This window comes from Terrapene carolina, unplaced genomic scaffold, assembly GCF_002925995.2.
Source record: "Terrapene carolina triunguis isolate 2854851 unplaced genomic scaffold, T_m_triunguis-2.0 Scaffold131, whole genome shotgun sequence".
In the NCBI taxonomy this organism is placed as follows: domain Eukaryota; kingdom Metazoa; phylum Chordata; order Testudines; family Emydidae; genus Terrapene; species Terrapene triunguis.
Window position 1 is genome coordinate 694,418 of NW_020664482.1, and position 24,415 is coordinate 718,832.

Here is a 24,415-nt window from a genome sequence, read left to right on the forward strand (position 1 = left end):
ACCGCGGACACTGGGAGCTGAGGGGCTCTGTGCCTGCAGACGCTCCAGGTAAACAAAACGTCCAGGCCCACTCGCAGTTTACCTTAACGGGCCAGGAGCCAAAGTTTGCCAACCCCTGAAATATAGGGTTGGCTTATGAAAGGGTCCTGCAGTTTTTGCTATTTTTACCTAACGATCTTGGGGGGTCAGCTTGTAAACGAACGGGCTAATGAACGAGTATATACGGTAATAACCCGCAGAGGCTGTTGTACCAAGGAGGGAGGAAAAGAGACTGGGGAGGCCAAGAGTCAGATTTATCCAATTCCTTTCCATCAGATGAACCTGCCCTCCAGATGCACACAGACAAAGGTGAATGGACGGAGCACAGAGATGCCACCCTTGCTCTCATTGTTTACCACCACCAGTATCCCGGGATGCAAGAGGAACCTCGGATTGCAGGAGGAGGGGAAGGAAGGGAGAGACCTGAGGCTTTGGAGCTCTGAACACAGTTGCAGGAGTACGTGCAGTTTGGGCTTCTTTTGTTTCTTGAGATACCTGAACCATGGACCAAAGATCCCAAATGCTGGTATCAGCCTCGCCGTGAGTGCTCATCCTGCAGGGCTGGTTGCCAGCCTGCCTTATTAGACAAGAGGGACGCACGCGACTTTGGAAGACACTTCTTTCTTTGTAGCTTCTTGAATTAATTTTCTTTGTTACAACTCTAAGTCATGCTCCCCGCTCTGGTGGTTTAACAGCAGGAGGCTGTACTGAGCTTGTTCTGTCTCAGCCCAGATTTCCTTGATGAAGTTACTTATAAAAGAAAGCAGATCATCTCTGATCTCCCTTTCATGGAGACCCACTATCCTCAGGTTCCTTCCTCTTGCTCCATCCACCAGGCCTGTCAATTCTTCCTTCAGCCAATCACTTGCATTTGTTTTTTACTGATTCAACATGTGGCTAGAGATTCTCTGCCTTCAATACCCCCAATCCAGCAGAATTTCTTGAGAAAGTCATGCTCCAAACCAGCTCCAATTACATTCACTCTTTCATGCAGTGTCATTTGTTCAGAAAATACATGGGCCTTTTTGCATGTCTATGAACATTTTTTCTATTGCAGCATCAGGGTTTCCATCCTCACTGCTTGGGGCCCAGAAAGGCTCAGAAGGGCCCATTCCACATCAGAGCTGTCTCCCCACACCGGCTTCCCTGCCCTGGGTTTGGAGAAGTTGCCATTTAATATTTTGGATGGGATAAAATGGGTCCTGAGGGTGCCGTTCCACTCCTGATCAGCTGAGCTGAGACGCTAGCAGCCTTCTTCCCCCAGCCCCTCCCCCAGGACCTCTCCTTAGGAAGCTTTAGGCTGGCTACATACAGTATGCGAAGCAGTAAAAGCCAAATGGCTGTAACCTACATTGTGTGTGCAATTATTAACTGACAAACTTTATCAGAGCAGTAAAGCTGAAGCCTGTGCATGCCAAGGAATGCCACAGTTAAAACATGAGAGAGAAATACTCAAATATCACAATGCATCTTCTAAAAGCAACTCAGCTCTTGCGCTTGCCAGCTTCAATCTGCCGGTGTCCAATACCCACTCCTCCTGCAGCATAAACCTTCCCAAAATAGGCGACCTCAGTCAGCTGCATGCCACACATAACCCACAGACTCTCCTCCAGTTCCACGCCCACTACCGGCCAGGTATACCTACTCTCCATAGAGAGACCGCACAGCCCTCTCCTATCCCAACTACCCACTATGATCAAAGAGACCCACTGTATTCTTCATGTGTATTCCAGAAACAGCTTCCTCCCACACAGAGCAGAAAACCCAGTCTAGCAGTCAGGACAGCAGCAGCGTTCTCTCCTTATTTGCCCTTTGGATGTGAGTCAGACATCTCTACACCCAACAATCTGCACCCATGGATGCTGCAGAACTCAAAGTAGACTTGTTCTCCAAGCCAGGCTGCAAGGAGGAGAGAAGGGAATTGACAGGCCTGCAGAATGTGTTAACCTTTCCTCTGTAGGCAGGGATTAGAGTATTTCTAGAGTTGTGGTTAAATCCCTTGTAGACGGGTAGGGACAGCTACACAAACAGGTCAGGCCATTTCCAGAATTTACATTGACATTTGACATGTGTACATTTTATTTCAGAGACTGTGTGAACTATGAATGTGTCTGAATATTTATCTACCTTCCCTTAATAGTTCCCTTCCACACTTTTAAATGCTTCCTGCGCTAATAGTTTATCTAACGTATTTCGTTTACAATGCAGGAGTTCCATTGTTAATATTTCCGAGCAGCGACAATTACATATGAAGATGGATCTGATCATTTCCGTCGAAGGGAAAGGAACAGCAGCACTTTTTCTACGCAAGTTCTGAGGGGAGTGAATCCAGAGCTTACACTGGAATCCAAACCACAGCCGTATCTGTGGAGCTGCTCCTGAGTGGTTCCACACACGGCACGTTTTTACATGACCTCAAATTTCCAAAGCAGTGTGACCTGCTTCTTTCACACAGACACACTCATTCTGCACCAAATGCAGGACTACAAGTGAACCGTCACGGTGCGTGCCACACGTGGCTGCAGAATGGGACTGGAAGCCTGGCTTTACAGCTGCCTTCACTCAAGCTAGAGGAAAGCTCTGTTAACTGTTGTCATAAGAGGACCCTTATGTTCACTCTAAGATGCAACTAGCTCCTAGCTTCCTGTGATCAAGCAGGATCAAACAACACACAAAATCCTCTCTCCCCGGACTTGTCTTTGTTTTGTGGCTCTAAAGCAGAATTGGACTCCAGTAGTTCCCTGCACAGACCCTGGCCACGGCTTACTCTCAAGATGGCTTAATCCCAGGCCTCTAACTCATCTCAGAGTCACTTGGCCTTCTCATGCAGAATCGGTCCTTGGTTGAGTTAGCAAAATAACTCTACATCTACACAGAGCTCCAGTGTGTGGTGTAGGCCATCAGGCTAACGACTGTCCTAGTCCCTAATAACTCTGCTCACTGACCAGCTGGGTTGGGCACTAGCTTCCCAGGATGATTAGCCAAGTAGTAATTTGGGCTAGACAGGTTAGGCAGCTACAGTGTCAAGTCAGAGTAACAAAACGGTCCAAACTTCCAAGAAACCTTTTCTCGCCATTACCTTCTGAATTATTGGGGAGCGGTGGGGGCTAAAACCAGAGCTTCTAAGAGAAACTCGAGTTGTTGCTGTCCTTTTAAAGATCTAATCTTTCTAGTTTTCACATCCAGCCCTCGAGCCCCAGACAACATTTGTGCATTTACAATCACATTCCCCTATTCTTAATGTGTTCGTCTCTCCCCTGTTGCTGTGAAACCCCCCCAGTCAAGAGGGGAAGCAGTGAGACTGGCTAGACACAGCATGCTGGCACACACAGGAAACATGCTGAGGCCAGAGAAATTCCTCGGGATCCACACCAGCAAAACCCTATGCTCCAACCGCAAGTGCAGGGAAGCCAGGTAGAGAAGCAGAAGTGAATCAGATGTCCATGGTCTGTACCTAGCCACCAGTGCGATATTCACCCCACTCTAGCCAGTCTGGTGCAGTGGTGCTGCCGTTCCGGGACACCTGGGATTCCCCACGGAGCTGGTCACAATGCCTCTCAACATCCAGGGAGAGGAAAGAAGAGATTCCCATTTACAGCCCCTTCACACAGCAACTACTGCAGCACAACCAGGCTGGGGAGAGTGAGTGATCAGTCAGCTAGATGGGCATTTCTGGAACTTCTGGACTACATCAGAGGGGATAAGGCACTTCAACATCCCAGGCAATTCCTGGAAGCAAAAGCCCTTGTCCTAGGACTCTGGTACCATCTACACCAGCGACATTAAAACTTGGGGGTCCCTACTGTGGGCACTGCTTTCACTCACAATGCAGCAGACAAACCATCTACCCTAAAACCAGGGGAGCAACATTAGAGAGTGGGGGTTGGGGAACTTCACAGAAAACCCCAGCAGAGCCGCAGCTTACTGCCTTTGTCCAGTTTTAAGCATCCCAGATAATCCAGCCCCAATCTGTCTCCTGGGAGACCATTCCTAACTTGTTAGGCAACAACGGACAAGCCACATCCGAAAACACGCTTCTTTTTTGTTCAGCAGTAAACCCGAGACTAGGAACTCAAGTCAACATGTCAGATGTAGCTTCCCCTGCCCCAAGCCCTGCACTTAGGGTGAGGGAGCCAACAGCAGAACACGGCAGGGTCCTTTTAGCTAAGGGCACATAACCCCCAGAGAGGTGGAACTTTTGAAGCCAATGGATTAAGGCTGTGTGTGGCTGGCACAGCCTGTTGGGAGCAGAGTGATTAGAAATATAAAGAAATGTGAGAGCCCAGGAGAACTGGTCAGGCAGGTTCCAGAGTAAACACAGGCCCTTTGAGCATTCCTTCAGTCTCCAAGCTGTGAACTTGCTGCACGCACAGAATGTACATGCAAAAACCAACCGTCTCTGCCTTTAAAACACAGGGAGCTGGGGAGTTGGCTGGGTATATTACTACAGGGTAAATCCAGTGGCTCACAAAGGAATTAACTAAGCTGAGTCCAGCCACCCAATGCTCAGCAGGACAAACATGGCCAAAGAACAAGACGAGGGAGAATTATTTAACTATTCCTCTCCCGTGAGACTAACAGGGAGAACAGCAGCTAGTGATGCTTACCCAGCCAAGGCGCTGAATCCTGGCTACAAGCCTGGATCAGTTTAGAGAAAGGCGTTGCTGCATTTCTGGCCATACAGCTGCACACGCAATGCTCTCTGATGGTACTGGCTAGTGCCAGCTGACGGGCTGAGGGGCTCAGGCCCTCAGCCCCATGTAGACATTTGGGCTTGGGAGTTCTGGGACCCTCCCACCTCACAGGGTCCTAGAGCGTGGGCTCCAGCTCAAGCCTGAGGCTACGTCTTCACTACAGGGGAGGGTCGATTTAAGATACGCAAATTCAGCTACGCGAATAGCATAGCTGAATTCGACGTATCGCAGCCGACTTACCCCGCTGTAGGGACGGTGGCAAAATCGACCTCTGCGGCTTCCCGTCGACGGCGCTTACTCCCACCTTCGCTGGTGGAGTAAGAGCGTCGATTCGTGGATCGATTGTCGCGTCCCAACGGGACGCGATAAATCAATCCCCGAGAGGTCGATTTCTACTTGCAGATTCAGGCGGGTAGTGTAGACCTAGCCTCAGTGTCTACACCACAGTTCAACAGTCCCTTAGCCTGAGCCCGTCAGCTGGGTTTTTAACTGGTGTGTAGACACACCCTGACTGGCCGTGTTAGATCACCCAGTGCATGCTCAACAGGGCTTGCCTGGGGGGGGCCAGGCAGTGTTCAGAAGAGCTGTTCTGGCTTGAAGAGATGCTCTGTGCAACAGCTCTGCTACCTTCGTGTGTCAAGGGAAACTGCTGATGCCCTGCAGAGCCAGCACAGATTTGGGAAAAGGGAACTGGGCTCCAGGCTGGCTCAAAGAGCAACCCAACTGTCCGATCTACCTACCTAGGATATTCTCGAGGAGTCTGTCACCTTGCTATCTCAAGGGTTAATTAGTCTGAGCCCACAGATGCACCCCAAAGGCGGCAAGGTACTAATGAGAATGCCTGCACTCTGGCAACTAGCAGTACAGCAATACGTGCTCTGTGGCTGAGGCAGGCATCACTTTGGGGAGGGTTTGAGGACAAAAGGTCCATACAGGTATCACTGAGAGCTGCATCTGACCTGCAGAATCTGCATTACCGTGACAACACAGGAGAAGGAAAGCCGCCGGTGGCCTCAGGGGGAGTTGAACACTGGCAGCTAGAAGGTGAGCTGCGAATCCTGCCTGGCATTGGCAATCTGATGCAGAACATGGAGCCGCGCACTAAGGCCTGGACTAGACTAGGTGCGGGTTAGTGCTCATCATCGGCCAACAGAAGCATTCTCAAGACTGGATGTTGTTCTAACGCATACCTTGTGCAGGCAGAGGATGCCCCAATCTCTGCAGTGTCAGGCACCTGAGGGCAGGGAGGAGAAACCGTGGTTCTATGAATCAGTGATACCAGGCTGCGCTGCACTGCCCTCCTCCTTGAGTGATTTTTTGGGGGGTGGGGGGGGGGGGGGGGGGAAAGGGAAACAGATCCTGCTCTGGACATGAGCTGCCTTATGTCTGGGATTAAAGCAAAAAGCAGACCCATGGAGAGCACCCACAACAGGGCTCCACAAATGGGCACGACACACTTGACTAATCTCAGTGGGATTCAGCCAGGGCCCCAGACCATACACACAGCACGGCCGAAACCTGCACGCCACCATTTCCAAAGCGGCTTAGGGATTCCAGGTGCCCTACCTGAGACTCTGCAAGGCCCGATTCTTGGGGGCAGTAGATGGGGTGCTCAGTGTTTCCTGACAATCAGCTCCCAATCTTGGCCTCAGAATGCACACAAGGCTGCTGTGCTCTGTGAGTGACAGCAATTGTCTGGGGTCTCCAACGCCAGCCCTGGGGAAAGGCCAGATGCCCTAGAAGGAAGCCACCCTCTTCAGCTGCATTGCAGTTGCCAGACTGGAGCAGATGACCCTGGGGCACGCGGGCTTTGGAGTGGGAACAGAAACTAGAGCATTCGACGTAGCAAGAGGGCCAAGGCAGGGGCAGCACAGCGGCTGGTCCCTGACCTCACTCCCAGTTACACGGGCATAAGTACATTATGCATCTATTTCCCGGCCAGGTAAAGCCTTATCCAGTATCTCTGGAGCCAGTTCAGATGCACTTTGCCTCTTGGGGCATCACAGGGCTGGCATTGGGGCGTGGTGTCCCACGGGTCTATTCATACTGACCTACATCTCACAGGGGGAGGGGGACCTCCAGTGTGCATTAAACTATGGCACAATCACATTATCTTACAAAGAAGGTTAAGGGGTGACTTGATTGCAGTCTAAAAGTACCGACACTGGGAACAAATATTTAATAACGGGCTCTTCAATCTAGCAGAGAAAGGTCTAATGTGATCCAACGTCTGGAAGTTGAAGTCAGACAAATCCAGACTGGAAATTTTGACAGTGAGAGTAATTAACTACTGGAACAATTTACCAAGGTGCACGGTGGATTCTCCATCACTGACAATTTTTAAATCAAGACGGCCTGTTTTCCTAAAAGCTCTGCTCTAGGAATAGGTTTGGGGCAGGTCTCTGGCCTGGGTTACACAGGAGGTCAGACTAGATGATCACAATGGTCCCTTCTGGCCTTGGAATCTATCAGTCTATAAACCAGCTCCAGAGAGAGAGAGGCAGGCACTTGTGCACAGCTCACCAACAGCAGGGGAGGTCTGGAGTATCCACAGCCAGGGAATGCAGGTGTGTTCATCTCAGGAATAGGGGGTTATTTCCTGCTCTGGAAGACAGTGTGGCAAGCATTTCCCCTACAGATATCATGCACTGCACTGTGGGATTGCCTCGGAGGACTGACTAAGACAGTTTGGCAGCAAACCATGTAATTACTGTCCTGTCCACAGCACGACAGCTCAACCAGTTTCATCTAAATCGTGCTCGAAACTACCCCACCCAGAAGGGCTGGGGCAGGGCTCTTCAAGACAGGTGTAAAATGGCTTTGAGAAGTGTGGTCACAAACCACAGGAACCACTGACAGTCTGTGACCGAGTACGGTTTAACCGGACTGCCATTAATGAGAGCGGTTAGAGATGAGCCGGGGAGGGGCAGGCTGAGGTTAAAAATCATGCCATTTCAGTCACTCAGGCTTGTATGCATCCCAGTAGGAAGGAGTGGGGTGGTCACCTGAACCACATCCCATGAACAGCCCTTTCCAGAGGAAAGGCAGATGTACACGCCAGCTCCTGTTTGGCCCCAGGGGGACGCTGCACGACCTCCCTGCAAGGCCTGACCCCTGGCAGACAGAGAACAGTACAGGCTGATGAGAGGCTGACAGCTCCGCACTGGGACGCTCTCTTGTAAAAGGTGTAGCTCCTCTCCTTGCCCCTTCCCCAGGTGCCCCAGGCAGTTTGGGTGAGCAGAGTCAGAGGGAAAGTCACCATCACTGAGGGCATGTCTACATTACGCGCTGGATCGACGGGCAGCAATTGACCCCTGAGCGCTCTCCCATCGACTCCAGTATTCCACCAGGGCGAGAGGCGCAGGCAGAGTCAACAGGTGGGTGTCAGCCGTCGACTTACCGCAGCGAAGACACCGCGGTGAGTAGTTCTAAGTACATCGACTTCAGCTATGTTATTCACGTAGCTGAAGCTGCCTAACTAAGATCGCCCCCCCCCCCCTCCCCGCAGCGTAGACCAGGCCTAAGGGAGCCAACCTGCCTTTCCATTGGCTGAGCACGGCAGCGAACTGCCCACCAACCCCCGTGTCCTTCCACAGCTCAGCTCCCAGAACCAGACTGTGATACTGCACCCACCAGCCACCCTTGGTCGCCATCACCTTCAGCACCCAGCACTTCGGTGCGCCAGTCAGCACAGCAGCTCCTGGCGTTTACTACGACACACCCCAGCCCCCACATGCAGCTCGGCTTGGCCTCCCAGGGCTGGACCCGAACGGAAAGGGTGACAGCATGAGCGGGGCCTGGGAATACCAAGGGGTGCATCAAACCACAGCTTATTTAGCACCAGCACTGCACCTTTTAATTACAAGCCCGAGACGAAAATGCCAGTCCTCAGGGAAGCGACTATCAGAGACAGATAACCTGCTGCTGGCCGAGCGCCTGGAGTTACAGAGCAGGGCCAGCGTCCCCGCCAGCAGTGCAGCCAGCACTCCTCTCCTGGGAGCTCCACTGGCTCTGCTCTCCCCTGGTTGGAGTGCCACAAGACAGTGCGAGGCTCGCCCAGAGAGCCCCACGCAGGACCCTGTCCTGGGAGTTCTCATGGAGCTAAGGTACAGCAGAGACCGTGGACTAGAGCCATCAGGAGAACTGGGCCCCTTGGCTCAGGGACAGCCCTAGGCCAGGACTCACCATGCTACCGGACGGGAGGTACGGCCCCAGAGCCGGTAGAGCACTACGGACTTGTCACTCTCTACACAGCCGAAGCAGCCTGAGTCACTCACACGCCCTGGGCTAAAGAGAAGTGGGCATGGCTGGATCCCTGTAAGGGGAGCCCACGGTGCTACAGCAGGGATCTGGGAGTGGAGCAGGGATAAAGGGGCCATAGCAGCTGTCACTTAACCCATCTCGTTCTAAACTTGCTTATGGGTCAGAGCCATGTCCAGGGATCAAAGCAATAATCCAGCTAAGCGCTTCCCTCCCCTCCAGCCAGATCCTGCCTCAGGGATGTGGTGGGGGTGGGAGGAGAGGAGTCCCACAGAAAGCATGCTACACCCCGACCACAGCCCTGGGGGGTGCAGCAGCAGTGAGCGCCCCGGCACAGATCTCCAGTCCTCCCCCTCAGGCTATGAACCCACACCCCCAGCAGAAACTTTGCACTGCATGACAAGGTGAGCTCTGGGGGTTTTACATCTTCCACGGCATCCACTGCCTGAGCGGGGCTCACTGCACCACAGGGCCGGCTTGCTACATGCAGTGAGCTGGGATGTGTGCCAAGTTCTGAGAGTCACCTGCTTGCCCTCCCTGCCCCAAGTGCCTCCTATGGGAAAACGCAGGGCACCCCTCACCACGCAGAGAGGACAGATCTCGGATGTCAGGATTCCAGGTCAGTGCTCACTCCAGCCCCTGGCAGCCTCACTTGAATTCTCCTCCCACTTCCTATTGGTCCTTTTAGTCCCAAATGGCCCACTCCCTGGAGAGTCAGAGACAACGCTGCCCTGTGCCTGGATCTGCCACAGGCTCTGTGCAGAGAGCCTAGCACCGGGAAGCGGGTGCATCTCAAAAAGGGGGAACTAGAGATTCAATGCAATGCAAGGACTACCTCGGTGCAACGTTAGGGCTTGGTATTATAGGCAGCAAAGTCACAGCTTCCTCAGTAACATGCACTTGGCCTCATGCCTCCCGGGCAGTCTGTATCAAGGGCTATAATGAGGCGAAGGTTGGACAGCACACTCTGCACAGGTACATGGACCTAGCCAGGGCTGCTGTGGAAGCCAGAGTGCTGGGTTGAATTGTTAAGCTACAAGGTTGCACTTCGGTTCTATTTCCCCTCAGCAGGCACAGCCTGGGGGCCAGAGACATTTCTAGGAAGATAGGTTCACTTGAGCAGCCAAGCTCCCTCCTCCCTGGGTTAAGGAGGGTGATGCAGCTCACAGCCTGCAGGGCCCTCAGTGGGCTTCAACAGAACTGCATTCGTCAGCCAGCTTCTGCTCAGGCCTGGCCAGAAGGGAGCCCCTTGCCGAGGGCATGTGTGCGCCACGGCAGGGGACTGCTTCTCTGGACTGTAAAAAGCCACCTTGCCCTCTGGTGAAGAGAAATCTCTCCCGGGGTGCTGCAAGCCAAGGGCAGAGATTCTCCACAGAGACTGGCCTGGTAAACGCTCAGAGGTGGGGCCTAAGCTGCAGTGGCCTCTGCCCAGCAGGAGCTAGTCACTGCAGAGGTCCCCGGCAGTAGGTGACTCCAAAGGGCGGACAGAGCACCCGACATTTCACTGCAGCAGGGGTGGGGCACTGCACCAGGCAGAACGGCCTCACACTGCAGTTTACCAAGGGAGGGCTTGGGGTGAAATCTGGGACCAATGAAGTCAGTGGAAGTTTTGCCTTTACTTCAGTTGGGCCAGGATTTCACCCAAACCTCAGCAGCCCCGGGGGTGGGGGTGAGGGTTCCCTGCAGCCCCCTCCTCGTGAGCCTGGGAAAGGGGGAGGAAGTGTACCTTACCGGACATAGAGAGATCTCTTCTCGCTTGTCCGGAGAGAGCCCGACCCAGAGCTCATGCTGCTGTTCATCATCTGTTCTCTTAAGTCGTGGATTTTGGATTCGAAGCGGCTGTACTCTGAGGAGAGAACGGGATGGTTAGTGAAGGGAGGGAGCTGGCCTGTCACACCTCCACCAAACCACCCCAGTCCCACGGAGCAGGGAGAGCCAGAAAGCATGTTCCTAGGTTAAATAAGCTTCATAGAAAGGAGGCAGCTGCAGCCTAGTTGGAGGGGACACAGCTTCTCTCTGACCCAGACACAGGACAGAGGAGGATGAAACTGCAGCATCAAAGCAGATCCATCTCTCTGCTCGGAGGTGTGAACACAAGGTGCAGGCACGAGACGCACAGAGCAGGCACTGCCTTCTTGGCCCCAGATCTAGTCTATCTGCAAAACAACTAGTTCTCTGTGGGGGGAGGGAACCCCACCGCTTGCCATCCTCGAGCACAGAGCATGGCTCTTGAGCGAGGGAAGAGAAGCCACCCCTGCTGTGCAGCACCTCTGCAGACCCAAGAGCTGAGCAGTGGATCATCTGCTGCTGCCCTGCGCAGAGAGCTGCCAGCAGGTGCGTGGGCCCCCAAACCTGATCACCTTTCCAGTGCGGTGCCTGACCCACCTGAAGAGAGGGGCGTGCTGCACGAAGCACTTCCCAGTGCCGGGCACTGTGCTGCGGAGAATGACCCTGGTGGAACCTGGCATCCTAGTGCTGGGCCAGCCAGCTAGTGGCAGCAGCAGCTGCACCCTCTGGGGATGGGGCAACAGCCCAGTGTGAGGGTCTCCCATGGCTGCTCCCAAGCCAGCTACTCCCCAGTAGCAGCACAGACTCGTTACCAAAGCATTTCAGAGGAAGGAATGACCAACGTTAGTCACGTAACTCACCCCGGAACGTGCTTGGATACTACGGAAAGAGAACAGCCAAGCTAAGAGAAAGTCCTGCGCAACTCTGCGGACACTAGCAGCCCTGGGCTCACAGCTCGCACCGGAGCTGGGCTCACTCTCCAGTTCCAAAGGCCTCTCTAGTTTGGGGACCCCCTTGGGAGCAGCCCCCCAGCCTGTCCCTCCCCAAGAGGGGTGTCACTGTGCATACAGGCAGCTGGGATGGGGTGACTTGGGAAGAATCAAAGCCAAGCCTCAGATCTGAGAAAGCAGGAGGATGAACATGACAAATTCACTGCATATCCCCCCAAGAACCCTAGAAGCAGCGGAACAGTAACTCACTGGCTGGGGAGAGCTCCAGAGAAGCTGGCAAAACCCTGCAGTGAGCTGCTTGCAACCTCCTTCCTAACACCTGACACGCCTCCCAGCTCCCTCATCAGACGCCAGGCTGACCTTCAGCTGGGTGTAAAGGTCGGGGAAGGAAGGCAGAGGGTGGAGACAAGGGTTCTGCCCACCAGAAGCAGCTTAGAGAAAGTTTGCTCCTGTGCTGCCACTCACTCTGCTAGGGGATTTCTGAGCATTTGCACAGTGAAGAATGGGACTGAGACCACCTGTCCCAGACTCCAGGGCAGAAGGGCCACAGCACTCTCCTCTCACTAGCACCATCCCTCAAATTCTCATTTTGGGGGAGGAGGAAGCTCCCCCAGGGGCAGTAAAGAAAGGAAGTCACTGATCCAGCCATAGCACAGCAAACACACAAAGTCACTTCCTGCTGGGGATACCCAATAGCTAAAGTTAAGATTCTGTCAGTTATTTTTAGTAAAAGTCATGGACAGGTTGTGTCTCGGAAGCCTGCAATCTGTCCATGGGGGAGAGAGGGGGAGGGGGACTGACAGTCTGAGCCCCAGCCGCACGGGGGGTTCACAGCTCCTCCAGCCCTGCAGCTGCGGGCAGCAGGGGCTGAAGCAGTCACATAGGTCATGAAATCCGTGATGAAATCGAATCCTTTTACCAACAGCCCACAAATCCCACGAGAAAGAGACACCCCTCCACCCTGCTCTGGCATAGCAGGCACTCCCGGGGAAGCATCTGCCCAGGCCATCTGTCACGCTCAGAAAAGCTGTGTCCTTACCATCACATATACAGGCCATTTCTACCTCTTTCCAGTATGGAGGCACCATTCACATATGTTGAAAACAAAATACAGCCACAGATTCCACCAAGAGATAGAGCCAGAGCCCAGGAGCAGAAAGCTGCCTTGGCAAAATCAAGTCTCATTCAGTGCCAAGCTGCCTTGGCTGGGTGGGGAGCACAGCACACAGAGCGTGCTCAGGTCATGTGGGGGTGGGGGAACCATTCTTTGGCTGATTCACAGAGCAGAGCTGCCTCCCAGCCTTCCTCAGTTGGGAGGATCAGTGCAAGACAAGATCCTGAGCAGGGTGAGGAGGAGAGAGAAATGGAATCAGGGAACCTAAGGGTTGTATGTGGGGAGCAGGGGAGACAACCATACTCCCCAACCCGAGTGCTGCTCTGTGGCTTGAGTTCTTCCTGCTTTGCAGCCCAGGGCTCCCACAGAATCCACGCCTTGGTAACATGCCTATTGCAGCTACTTAGCAAGTGATGTCCTTTTGTTTTCTTCCTAAAAAGGTGGGGCAGCTGCTGCTAGAGCTGAAGACATCCTTAGAAATGCACTAGGATCTGGAGCACCAAGCAGAGCTACTGCTCTAATAGCTTTAGGGGGACGCCACTGTTACTTGCAATGCAGTTTAGACTCAGCATTTATCTCCCAGACACTCTCCCTCCTTTTAATGCTCATGTTGCTATAGTGTTCTACCTTTTGCTGCACCAGTTTCCTCCTCACAAAGTACTAATCCAGCCAAAAAACTACAGCCGTATAATGGAAGGGTTGAATGGTTAAACAGGCAAGAGTCAGGAAACGCCAAAGGAACAGAAGCAACTTGAATCTAGTTTTTTTTGTTTTGTTTTAAACAAAGACTGAAGAGTCATTTCAGGTCCTGTGCAAGACCCCAGTCAACGTGAGCTTTTCCAGACACATTTCCCTTCTCTAGGATGTTCTCCTCTCCCCTCTTGCTGTGAGATCTCCACACAGACAACAGGGGAAGCAGAGACACTGATCAGACACATCATGCTGTCACACACAGCCACAGGACAAAGAAATATTGGTCCTCTTCTTTCAGTTTCAGTGCCCCCTGATGTTACGTTAACGTGCTTTCATTAAAAGTATTGAGGGAAAATTCAAGTCACCATATGGTGTGTAAGCTGATGGTGTGCCTTTAATTTTGTCCCCTGTGCAGGTGCATTGATAGTTTACATCAGGGGTCGGCAACCTTTCAGAAGTGGTGTGCCGAGTCTTCATTTATTCACTCCAATTTAAGGTTTCGCGTGCCAGTAATAGATTTTAACGTTTTTAGAAGGTCTCTTTCTATAAGTCTATAATATATAACTAAACTATTGTTGTATGTAAAGTAAATAAAGGTTTTTAAAATGTTTAAGAAGCTTCATTTAAAATTAAATTAAAATGCAGAGCCCCCCGCACGGGTGGCCAGGACCTGGGCAGTGAGAGTGCCACTGAAAATCTGCTCGCGTGCTGCCTTTGGCACACATGCCATAGGTTGCCTACCCCTGGTTTACATGGTCACACACTTTCTCAAATACATCAGTATAACAGAGTTTTTACTAACCTTAGATACATACCTAGGTAAGAGCATAAGAGACTTTGTACCCTTGTAATTTCATGCGATTTCTGTCAGAATGGTTCAACCTTATCTGTACTGGCAGACTTTTTAGACAAGCTCTCTTCACTATAAGGTAGCTACAGTAATTACGTAATACTTATTTTCTTGTTAAACCAGCAGCACAGCCATCCTTGCATGCAATTCAGGGGCTGAGAAAGGTTGTTAGTTGCAGAGCTAAGTTCACAGCTGACACTCATGGAATTTCACTGAGCTGCGTATGGGCGGACTGTGTCAGCACCGCCCCACTGAAGTCAATGGGGCTCTGCACAGGACCAGGGCCTACCTACAACACAACTTTGACCATGAGTATGTTGTAACTTCTGTCATATGCTGTACATAAACAGCATTCTCTGCACTACTTCTTCAAAAAGCTTTCATGGATTGGTTGACTAGCATACACAACTACAAGATACTGCACATGTATAGCAAAGCTGTACAAAAAGATGCGTATTACGTGGCATTTGAATAACAGTATGTGACAATATAATTAAAGACTACCATATCAATACAAATGCACAAAGGGGGCGGGGTTAGGGTTATGCAACCTGAACTCTTGGCATTTCCTGACTTTCCAACACTTAACTGTGCAGCCGTAGCATTCTTGGAACAACCTTTTTATACTGAACTGCCAGAGTGAGGCTAAAAAACAAAGGGTCTGAGCTGGAGATGCACAGAACAGGCCTCTGAAGCTCTGCTGGGTTGCACGACACCCCAAAGCTACACTACACATGTCCACTGATGTTCAAAAGGTCATAAGGACTTTTATAAAGTCAAGAAAGTCCTCCATCCCACTCCCCAGGAACTAAACTTGTTTTGCCCAAACAAGGGAAAATGGGCTTCCATGGGATGGTTAGGGGGAGCCTGGGCTAGTTCTCTCTCTCTCTTCCCCTAGCTGGGAGATGCAGGAGCTCCTTCCCCATGTGGTGCCCCCAGAAAGGGAACTTAGGCTGCTGGGTCTGGCTTGCCCCCTCCTCGCCCCACACTTGCTACAGGTGGGCTGAAAGCTCCGAAGTATTGCCAGCACAGCATGCGTTGCTGCTCCAGTAGCAGCTGGAGCCCGGCCTTACCGTGTTCCTGTTCAGTTATTCTGACAGGCTGCCACAGTTTTCCTAAGGAACACAAAAGTAAAAAGGAAACTGGCAATTTTTTAAGTCTACCTCAGCAAAAGCTGAACGGAATGTCATGAGACAAAGAAAAGACACTTCTCTGGAGAAGGGGATGCCCTGTGGCTGGAGAAGCGTTACTCACTAGGTTTCATTACAAGTGTATTAAATCAAAAGCTAGAGCCTGGAAAGGCAGATCTCCACTGCCCTGTACCACATGCTGACAAGAGGCCAGGACAGTCATTTGCCGCGAGAACACTCAAACAAACTCCATCATCTGCTTTTTAATCAGGAAGTTGATTTTTTGCAAATTTCACTTAAAGTCAAAGAGCCACATACAGGCTGGCACCAAACAGCCCACTACAACACAGTTGGTTATTTTGGTTTCAGTTACCCAAATCTAAGGGGGAAGCTTTCTGTTTTTGCCCTCAGCAGATGAAGAAGCAGTTTGGGGCCCAGCAATTCCCTTTTTATGTAAGTGGAACGAGTCACTATTGAGTTTCCCGGGACAGTAGATGTCTGTCTGTCCCTTCGGGGAGAGGCTAACAAGCAACCTTGGCAATCCAGCCAGCTGCAGCAGTGTTCCTAGTGAAATGACAGACCAAGACTCTGAGACCCAGCACTTACTGCCCATGCCTGTAACAGGCTAGAACATTATTTGTGGGTCACACATGGCTTCCTACCCCAGGATTCCCATCAGATGCCCCCTCCGCTTGGCTCGGTCTGGCCACCGTTTGGAGGAGCCAGATGAAACATGGCATCCCCCCATTTCAGAGAAGCAGCACCCTGCACATACCCCCAAGCACTCCACTGGGTCACAGCTGTCCTGTCTCCCACCTCACTGGAGGGAGGAGTCCAGCTCCCTGCCTTTCCCACAAGCTGTCCTGAGTTGATCAGGGACCTCCCAACCCTTGTTACACACAAACGCTCTCTGCCTGCTGACAGATGAACCTAATTCCTGCCAGGGAAAGCCAATGGCTTGGTTTAGAAGGAGACAAACAGCCGGAAAGGGGCAGGGGCAGGTTTAATATTAACTAGCAGCAGGATCAGTGTGGAACAGCTCACTAGCAGGGATGGGGGGGATGGGAGTGCTCCAGCTCCCAACTCCCTCCCTCCCTGCTGCTGCTGCCAGCCAGGTAACCATTAGCCACAGCAAAGGCCAAGGTGCTGAGCAGCGTCCACAGACACACCCCTGCACTAGAGCAGACTAGACCAGCATTTGCTCAGGACATCAGGCAATGACTGGCTCTCCAGCTGCCTAGAGAGGGAGAAAGGGGTTGGTTCTGGAAAGAGCCCAGGTTACCCAGGTGCTCTGACCCTGCACCTCTAACCCACCACTAGAGCTTTCTTTCCTGCAAGGCCCTGCATTCCTGATGTGTCAGCTCCCCGACTCCCATTCGCAGTGCCATAGCTTCCACGCCCCGCTACAGGGTCAAAGAGCCCAAAGCTGAGTGGAGGTAAAACAGAGAGCCTGAGGCAGCTGGGGGCGGTTACTGGTTTGGAGTGGGAGCCAGACAGACAAGCAAGGAAGGCCCTACAGTACCTGCAGCCACCCCAGTTCAGCAACACTGGTTTTATTTTGAGCAGCTCGCTAAGAGTAGCGCATACTGAGCCCAGTGAAGGCTCCGGATCCCCAGCCAGGCTGCCCATCACAGCCTGGGAGGGAACAACTGGGCAGGGCCTCGGGCTCTCCTGGAGGGGTTCCCACTGGCCTGACACACTCGCTTGGCAAGCAGTGCAGTAGCAAAGCCCTCTTCTCCATGCTCAGCCCCTCTCAGAGAGGATGCCAAGCGACCAGGGTAGGGAACAGCCTGTAACATATGTAAAAACAGCACACTAGGCAGGGGCACAGGAAAAGAACAGGGGAGAAGAAAGGCCAGCCCAGGAAGGAATGGGTGGCTGGCCAGCACGTCCAGGCCTGGTCGGCAGAGTCAGAGCTGTGGTCCCATTGTTAGGAGGGTATATGGCTGGTGGTAAAGGCCCAGGGTGCACTCACACGAGTGCATGTGCTCTCGGACCCAGCTTCACTTGGTATGTTATTGGCTGAGGACCTCTTGGGATGGTCAGATCAACCTTTGCTCGGTGGCTAGGTAGCTGGGGAGAGTGACCTGCTCATGGCCTGGGAGCTGAGAGGCTACCAGCATGAACGGCTACACTGCAAGCTAGGCCCAGCACAGCTGTGAGGAGCAGGAGGCTTACTGTGGTTCCCCGTCCATCCCATGCTCTCAGGCAGGCTGTTAGAGAACACACCGCAACTGACAAAATGGTAACAGGTAAGACTGCCTCTCCATTTAAGTGTCACTGCTGTACACAATGTCTCGCTGGGCACTAAGTCCGGCATTAAGAGAGGGGGAGGATTTATTGTTTCTACTTCACACCTTGGTAAAGAGCCTCTAGAGCCATTCCTCTGCCAGGCAGGCTTACTGACATGAACACATGTGCCACGCTGCATGTTGTCGCGTCTCGTGAAGTAGAGACCTGTCCCTTGAGGCCGCAGAGCCACGCTACCCCCACACCCACCCTGGAGAAATCTCTGTGCTCGGAATTCTTGCCACAGCAAGCCTGAAAGGACTGGAACTCCCCAAACCACGCTGCTCTAGTGTTAGAAATCCATTGGGCTATTGTCTGCATCTCTCTCTGCCTCTCCACCCCCACGGGGGAATAATGAGCCTGGGTGTTCATGGCCTTAGTTACAATTCCATGTGGGCTCCTGGTTATTGTGAACAGAGCACTCCTTCTCCTACAGGACTGTTGTTTCTATGGTAAACACATTCAGTGCGCGAAGCCAAAACAGCGAACAGGCTAGGCGTTAACTCAACAGCCCCCAGAAAAAGCAACCCCCCAGGACACAACTGCCACCCATCAGTGCCAGAGTTGTGGCTGAAGCAGGACTTGCTGGGAGTCCCATAAGTGTGCAAGAGCAGTACAGGACCTCCCATACCATGTGGGCTGTGATGATATAGTATGGATCTGTTAAGATCAGGGGCTGGGACTGCCTGCCTAACGTCTAGGATTAAGTTAGATCAGGGGTTCTCAACCTGGGAGTCGGGACCCCTCAGGGGGTCGCGAGGTTATTACATGGGAGGGGTCGTGAGCTGTCAACCTCCACACCAAACCCCGCTTTGCCTCCTGCATTTATAATGGTGTTAAATATGTAAAAAAAGTGTTTTAAATTTATAAGGGCGGCCGCACTCAGAGGCTTGCTGTGTGAAAGGGGTCACCAGTACAAAAGTCTGAGAACCACTGAGTTAGATCTTCATGTCTGTTTGCAGTTTCCTGCAGTTCAGCTGCAGGTTGCACAGAACTGCCAGTAAGCAGCTTCCTGTACTGAGCAGCAAAGTCCTGCACGTCAACCCGAGCAAGTGACTGGGCCCAGAATCTCCCTCCCACTAAATGGCACTTCATGAAGAATGTTGCACCCCGCAGACTGTGGGTCTCTGGCCCAGTATAAAAGGGCTCTCTCGGATTTCAGCTACTAGGACACCAGGAAACAGTGAAAAAGGAGGAAATGAAAGCCATCAAGGAGCCACGTGAGAAAAGAGGAGAGTCTCAGTAAGGCGACAGTAAACGCTGGAAAGGAGCCCCTTCTGAGGATACAGGAGCCCTGCATGTGGGAGTTGTGCTCAGAGCCAACCAACATCCCATAAGACCGAAGGCCCAGTGGGCAAGGAAGTGACTGAATCATACCTAGAGTCGCAAAACTCAACAGGACCCATAATGACTATTTCTAGCAGGAAGTACTGCCCAGGATGGATGAACCTCAGCAGGGCATGGGCTGGCTGCATCCACCTGCAAAGCCAGGGAAGGGACACGGTACTCTGAGGAGAGGTGGGAAGTCTTGCTAAGTGCGTTGCCACAGCCTCAGACTCCACAGAACGGGTCTGTATGTTCTGGGACCATCCATGTGCAGCCTCATTGCAGAGGGAAGAAAGAGTCCCTTGCTTTCACTTACGGAACCTGTGACTTGCCTTGTGCTAAAGTTACAGTTAGTGATTTTTTTCTGCTTTAAAATTGACTTATTTTATTGCTGTTACTTTCTCTCCCTTTGAACTTGGGGTTAATTCATTAATTTCCTCTGACTGCATCCAGCATGCACCTCTGGCACTGACCACTCGGTATGTTTGGAGGAGAGGGGCTGAGGCATGATGCTGAGAAATGCCATGTGACTTTCTAAAAAAATCACTGTACCCGCTCCATGGTTTCCTGTTCCCTTCTGAAGTCAGCTGCAGGAAGAGTCACCACAGTAAAGACCTTAAAGTTTAAAATAACAGGCACCCCTGGCTTGGGTGACAATAACTCCTTCATGGATATTTATGGCCTTGTCAAAATCTTGGCCTTTGTGCCCACAGAAAGCAAAGTTGACAGGAAGAGAGACAAACATGAAAGGGCTCCTTTCAGAATCGCAACACAGAACAGCACCTGGAAGTGGGTTTTTCTTTTAGAAGACTTTAGGTAACCTCCAAAGGCTTTGCACCAAGCTTGCATCTCTATGCACAGGTGCTTAGAAGACAGAAGTAACTTGCCTCACCATGATTTTATCTTTGACCTGTTTGTTTGGGGTGAGGAGAAGAAGAATTCCTGGCATTAAGAAGATACACAAGTTGTTGGGATTTGGGCAAGTGACTAAGGGCTGGTCTACACTGGGGGGGGGGGGAGGGGGAGAGGATAAAATTGATCTAAGATATGCAACTTCAGCTACGAGAATAGCGTAGCTGAACTCGACGTATCTTAGATCGACTTACCTTGCGTCCTCACGGCGTGGGATCAATGGCCACGGCTCCCCCGTCGACTCCGCTTCCGCCTCTCGCCCTGGTGGAGTTCCGGAGTCGACGGGGAGCACGTTCGGGGACCGATTTATCGCGTCTCTAGACTATTACTACTCGCCGATCCAGCGGGTAGTGAAGACGTACCCTAAGTGTCAATACTAATCCAGAATTTCTGTGTCCAAGCTCTGGCACTCATCAGCATGAAAAAGGGTGCATTCACTTACCACAGCCCCGGGCAAGCACCCCAAGCCTCTTCTGCAATCACACGGGGCTTGGAGGGGATAACTTTGTAGATCCTGGATCTCTGCTGATAAGGGTAAGTTTCTGCCAGCTCCTTCCTATGGGTCTGCATTGCCAGGCTCTGAACAGGGACAGTTCATATCCACTGCTTTCTAAATGCTTGTGTCTTGCATCCATGCCCATTGCAATCACGGATTCACATCTGCTCCTTGGTTTACTGTTCCCTTTTCTTTGTGCATAAGCAGGGACCACTGTTGCTACCAGTGCCATTCTGACTGGGTTCTCCTTCTCTAGGGTTGTTCTTAGGGTCCCAATTCTTTTGAGCTCTCAGTCTATCGTCTGTAATGCTGACCCGTGATTTTGTTGAACATATTCTTTTGCATTTCCTTATTGCCATCCCTAGGAGGAGGCATTGGGATACTCACTACACCGGCCTATCCAGGTTAGCAGCTTACTACTCTTAGCTTTGATTTGTTGCCTTCTAACTGCTCTCAAAGGATGGCCTCCCTGCACCTCCCATGAGTTAAAGAGATCGTAACTGCCTCAGAAAGCCAGGCCTTCCACTTCTGGTGTTAGTTATAGGCAGGATCCCACACCCCCGAATACGTACTGTCCTCTCTGCCGAGGCTGGGCTGAAAGCAGCAAAGCACAAGCACAATACGTCCCGGAGGAAGGACCTGGGTCACGGAGCCATTCAGAATCTGGGTGTCCTGCCTCAGCAGTCATGGGCTTTGCTCACCTCTTCGATACCGAACATTTTTCTAGAGATCATTGCTTTTCTCCAAGCCGACAACAGACCATTCTAATGGTCTTAATGCATGTGTGCGCCTGGGGCCAACATATCATGACACTTGACATGTAACATACAGTACACGAAGGCCATGGGCTACAAACCCCAACAACATATAGCCTTGTGACCAGCCGCTTATTTTAAAATCTCACTCTGCCCTTTCCTACATGTAAGAAATGCTCAACCCACACCTGCTTGTTTCTTTGCCAAATCTCACTTTGCAAACTGAACCTGAAATACAGGAGCACAAAGTGCTTCCTGAAACATCACCACATGCCATACTCCTTGGGCTGCACAAAACGCTCCTCTCCGGGGAGAGCCTCTGCACCTCCCTTCACAGATGGGCTTTGTGGCAGAAGAAGGGATCACATGACCATTTCCCCCAAAACACCTGCTTTGGAAATGAGAGAGAAGAAATAGAAGGAAAGGCAACAAAAATGATCAATGGCCTGGAAAGCCTTCCATAGGAAGAGAAAAGGAATAAAGAGGTCAGAGAGGACAAAAACTAAGAGGGGGTGTGATAGAAATGTATAGAAGAACAGCAAAGAGAAGGGAGATTGGGTGCTCCTATTACTCTCATAATACAAGAATAAGGGCACAAAGAAATCAAAGAGAACCATTTAAAACTGACAAGAAAATCCGTATTTTAAAGCCACAACACATGGAATATGGAACTAACTGCGACAAAATATCATGGCGGCCAAAAGCTCAGTAGGATTCAACAAAGCATTAGCCATTTGTATGGCTAGTGAGGACATTCAGTTACAAGCTTCCTGGGTCTGTTGGTGCCCAGACAGGATGGCCCATGGTTCTGACATAGTGCAGCTGTCCTTATTCCTTCCAGTGGGTCAGTAGACAACTAACAGCTGCCTTGCCCAGCAATATGCAAAGTAAGGTGTCAGAACCCAACGGTTCCCTTTTTTCAGGGACACTTCGGATTAATTGCCTTGCCAAATAGCTGCCACTCAGCCTGGCACAGGCAGCACCACTTGGCTGCTAACACCTTTGTGAGGGGATTAAAGGCAAATCTGTTAATTTTAAAAACGATGTTTAATTAGCATCTTTTAAAGAGAGACTCCTACCACCTGCTCAAGCTTCGCAGGGATTCAGCCCCTGAACACAGACCTCCAGCCGCTTTTGGACTTTTCAGAACCAACTGCTTTCAAATTGAAAACTGATGAATACATTAAGAGCTGTCCCTCTGTGGCAGTAGCCTGGAGAGAAACACGCTAGCCCAGCATGCTCAGGGACAGCTTATTCCGTGGGCTACAGCAGCTACCAGGTTAGCACATTACTAAGTAGGGATGAGAGCCACATACTTAGCAGGATCAGCTCTTCCTCTTCTGTGCCCAATCTCCTGGGCAGTCGGCAAGCTTCGCCTCTCCACAGGAACTCATGGGAGTCCACTGCTGGCTTCTCCTCAGCATCACAGTGGCACTATATTTACTGTTCCCATCACAGAAACAAAACATCCGCACCTCCACTCAGTCTCCCCGACAAACTCTGCTTCCAGTAAACAGAGAAAGAACCAACAGTATCGACTCCCAAGCAGCACACAGATTCCAGATTTCACCAAGCAGCGCCAGCTGTGGCATCAGAGAGTACCTCTTCACTGCTGACACAGCCACTAAAGCACCTGCTTCAGAGACAGGAATAGCCCAGTGCCCCCCAGAAATGGCAGCTCTGCATACATCCCCAGAAGAGCCCTCTAAGGAACTACAACAACTATTCAACGTGTTTGTAAAGCCCATTACCTCCCCACCCTCTTTCAAAGCCATGTTGAGCATCAGCAAGGGGCACTAGGAACAGCCTTCAGGGGTCAGAAGAGCTCATGTCACTTAACCATCCCCTCACCCTGCACCCCATCACCCCTACACCCAGGAGAAAGACAGTAGACTAAACCCAAAGAGCTCAGAAATTACACGATTGCAGGATACCCAAAGGTTTCTGCCAGGTTCCAAGACATGCCCGATAGAGAGTGGGATACAGTGCTCACTTCAGGACACGCTGAAATCTACCTGTGCCTTGTCTCCACTAGGATTTTACAGCAAGATAGCTATCACAAGTTAGATGGCTTTTTTTTTTTTTTAAATAAAAAACAGGGAGATCACTTGTTTTGGCGGCGAAGATATAGTGTAAATTGGAAGAGTTAAAGCCTAGCGCAGCCCAGGCTACAATACAACCAGCTAAAGCACCTTCAAATGTCACTTACTGGCATGATTTTTTTTAATGACATTTATGTACCTGCACAATCATTCCAGACACAGTTATACTACCAACATATGATTCTACTGGTAGCTTATTTTGTTTGGGGAACCAGTAGACGCTATACCGGCAAAAGCGCTCTTGTGCGGGTATAAACTGCATTTTATTAAGCGCATCTGTGCTCTGCTACAAAAATGAACTATCATCAAACGCTGGACTTTAGAACGTGCCTACACTTGAAAGTTCATTCAGATCAAGGTAGGGTGTGAGTTTAAAGTGCAACAGCTATTCCTGAATTCCAGAAGTGTCCACATATGGAGTTGAGTGTGCTTTATTCCGGTTTAACTTAATCCTGTGGATTAAGCTGATCTATCAGACAATGGCAGAAAAAGATCCAATGATGGGAAGAAGAAGTTAAACAAAAATCAGAACAGAAATAAAATGTACATTTTTCACATAGAGGAAAACTAACTATTGGATCAATTTACCTTGGGACAGGGTGTATTCTCCATCAGTAGAAGTTTTTAATCAAACCTGGACGTCTTTCTAAAAGATAAGGCCCAACTCAACCAGCAGATGTGGGTTTGATGCAGAAACCATTGGGTGAAATGTTATGGCCTGTGTTACCCAGAAATCAGACTAGACCATCACCAGGGCCCGTAAACCCCACACATCTGTGCTGGCCAGTCAGTGTCCAGAAGGGATGCTTGGGGGACATCCCGCCCAGCAGGCAAAGGGCTGCTAGCGACTGTCAGTTCACTGGCAATCAGCTCATTCCTACAGCCACAGCCCAACCGTGCCAGGCCGGCTGGGCAGGTGTGGGGACAAGAGAGCCCAGCCCGTGGCGGGAGAGGGCGGCTACAGGTCAGGCAGGTGGGCTCTGAGGCGCAGCCCCCTGGAATGGGCGGGGGGGGGGG

At 51.3% G+C, this 24,415-nt stretch overlaps 1 protein-coding gene across 6 annotated transcripts in view; it reads right to left on the minus strand.

Moving 5' to 3' along the window:
- DLG3 (discs large MAGUK scaffold protein 3) overlaps window positions 1-24,415 on the minus strand; it is a 163,035-nt gene that overhangs the window by 22,742 nt on the left and 115,878 nt on the right. For 5 of the 6 annotated variants that reach the window (XM_024217568.2, XM_024217566.2, XM_024217572.2 and 2 more), the window contains one exon: window positions 10,725-10,839. In XM_024217568.2, the coding sequence (XP_024073336.2) occupies window positions 10,725-10,839 (115 nt within the window). Of the gene's footprint in view, window positions 1-10,724; window positions 10,840-23,986; window positions 24,045-24,415 lie in introns of all 6 variants that reach the window. The other variant, XM_024217571.3, reaches the window with a different exon arrangement.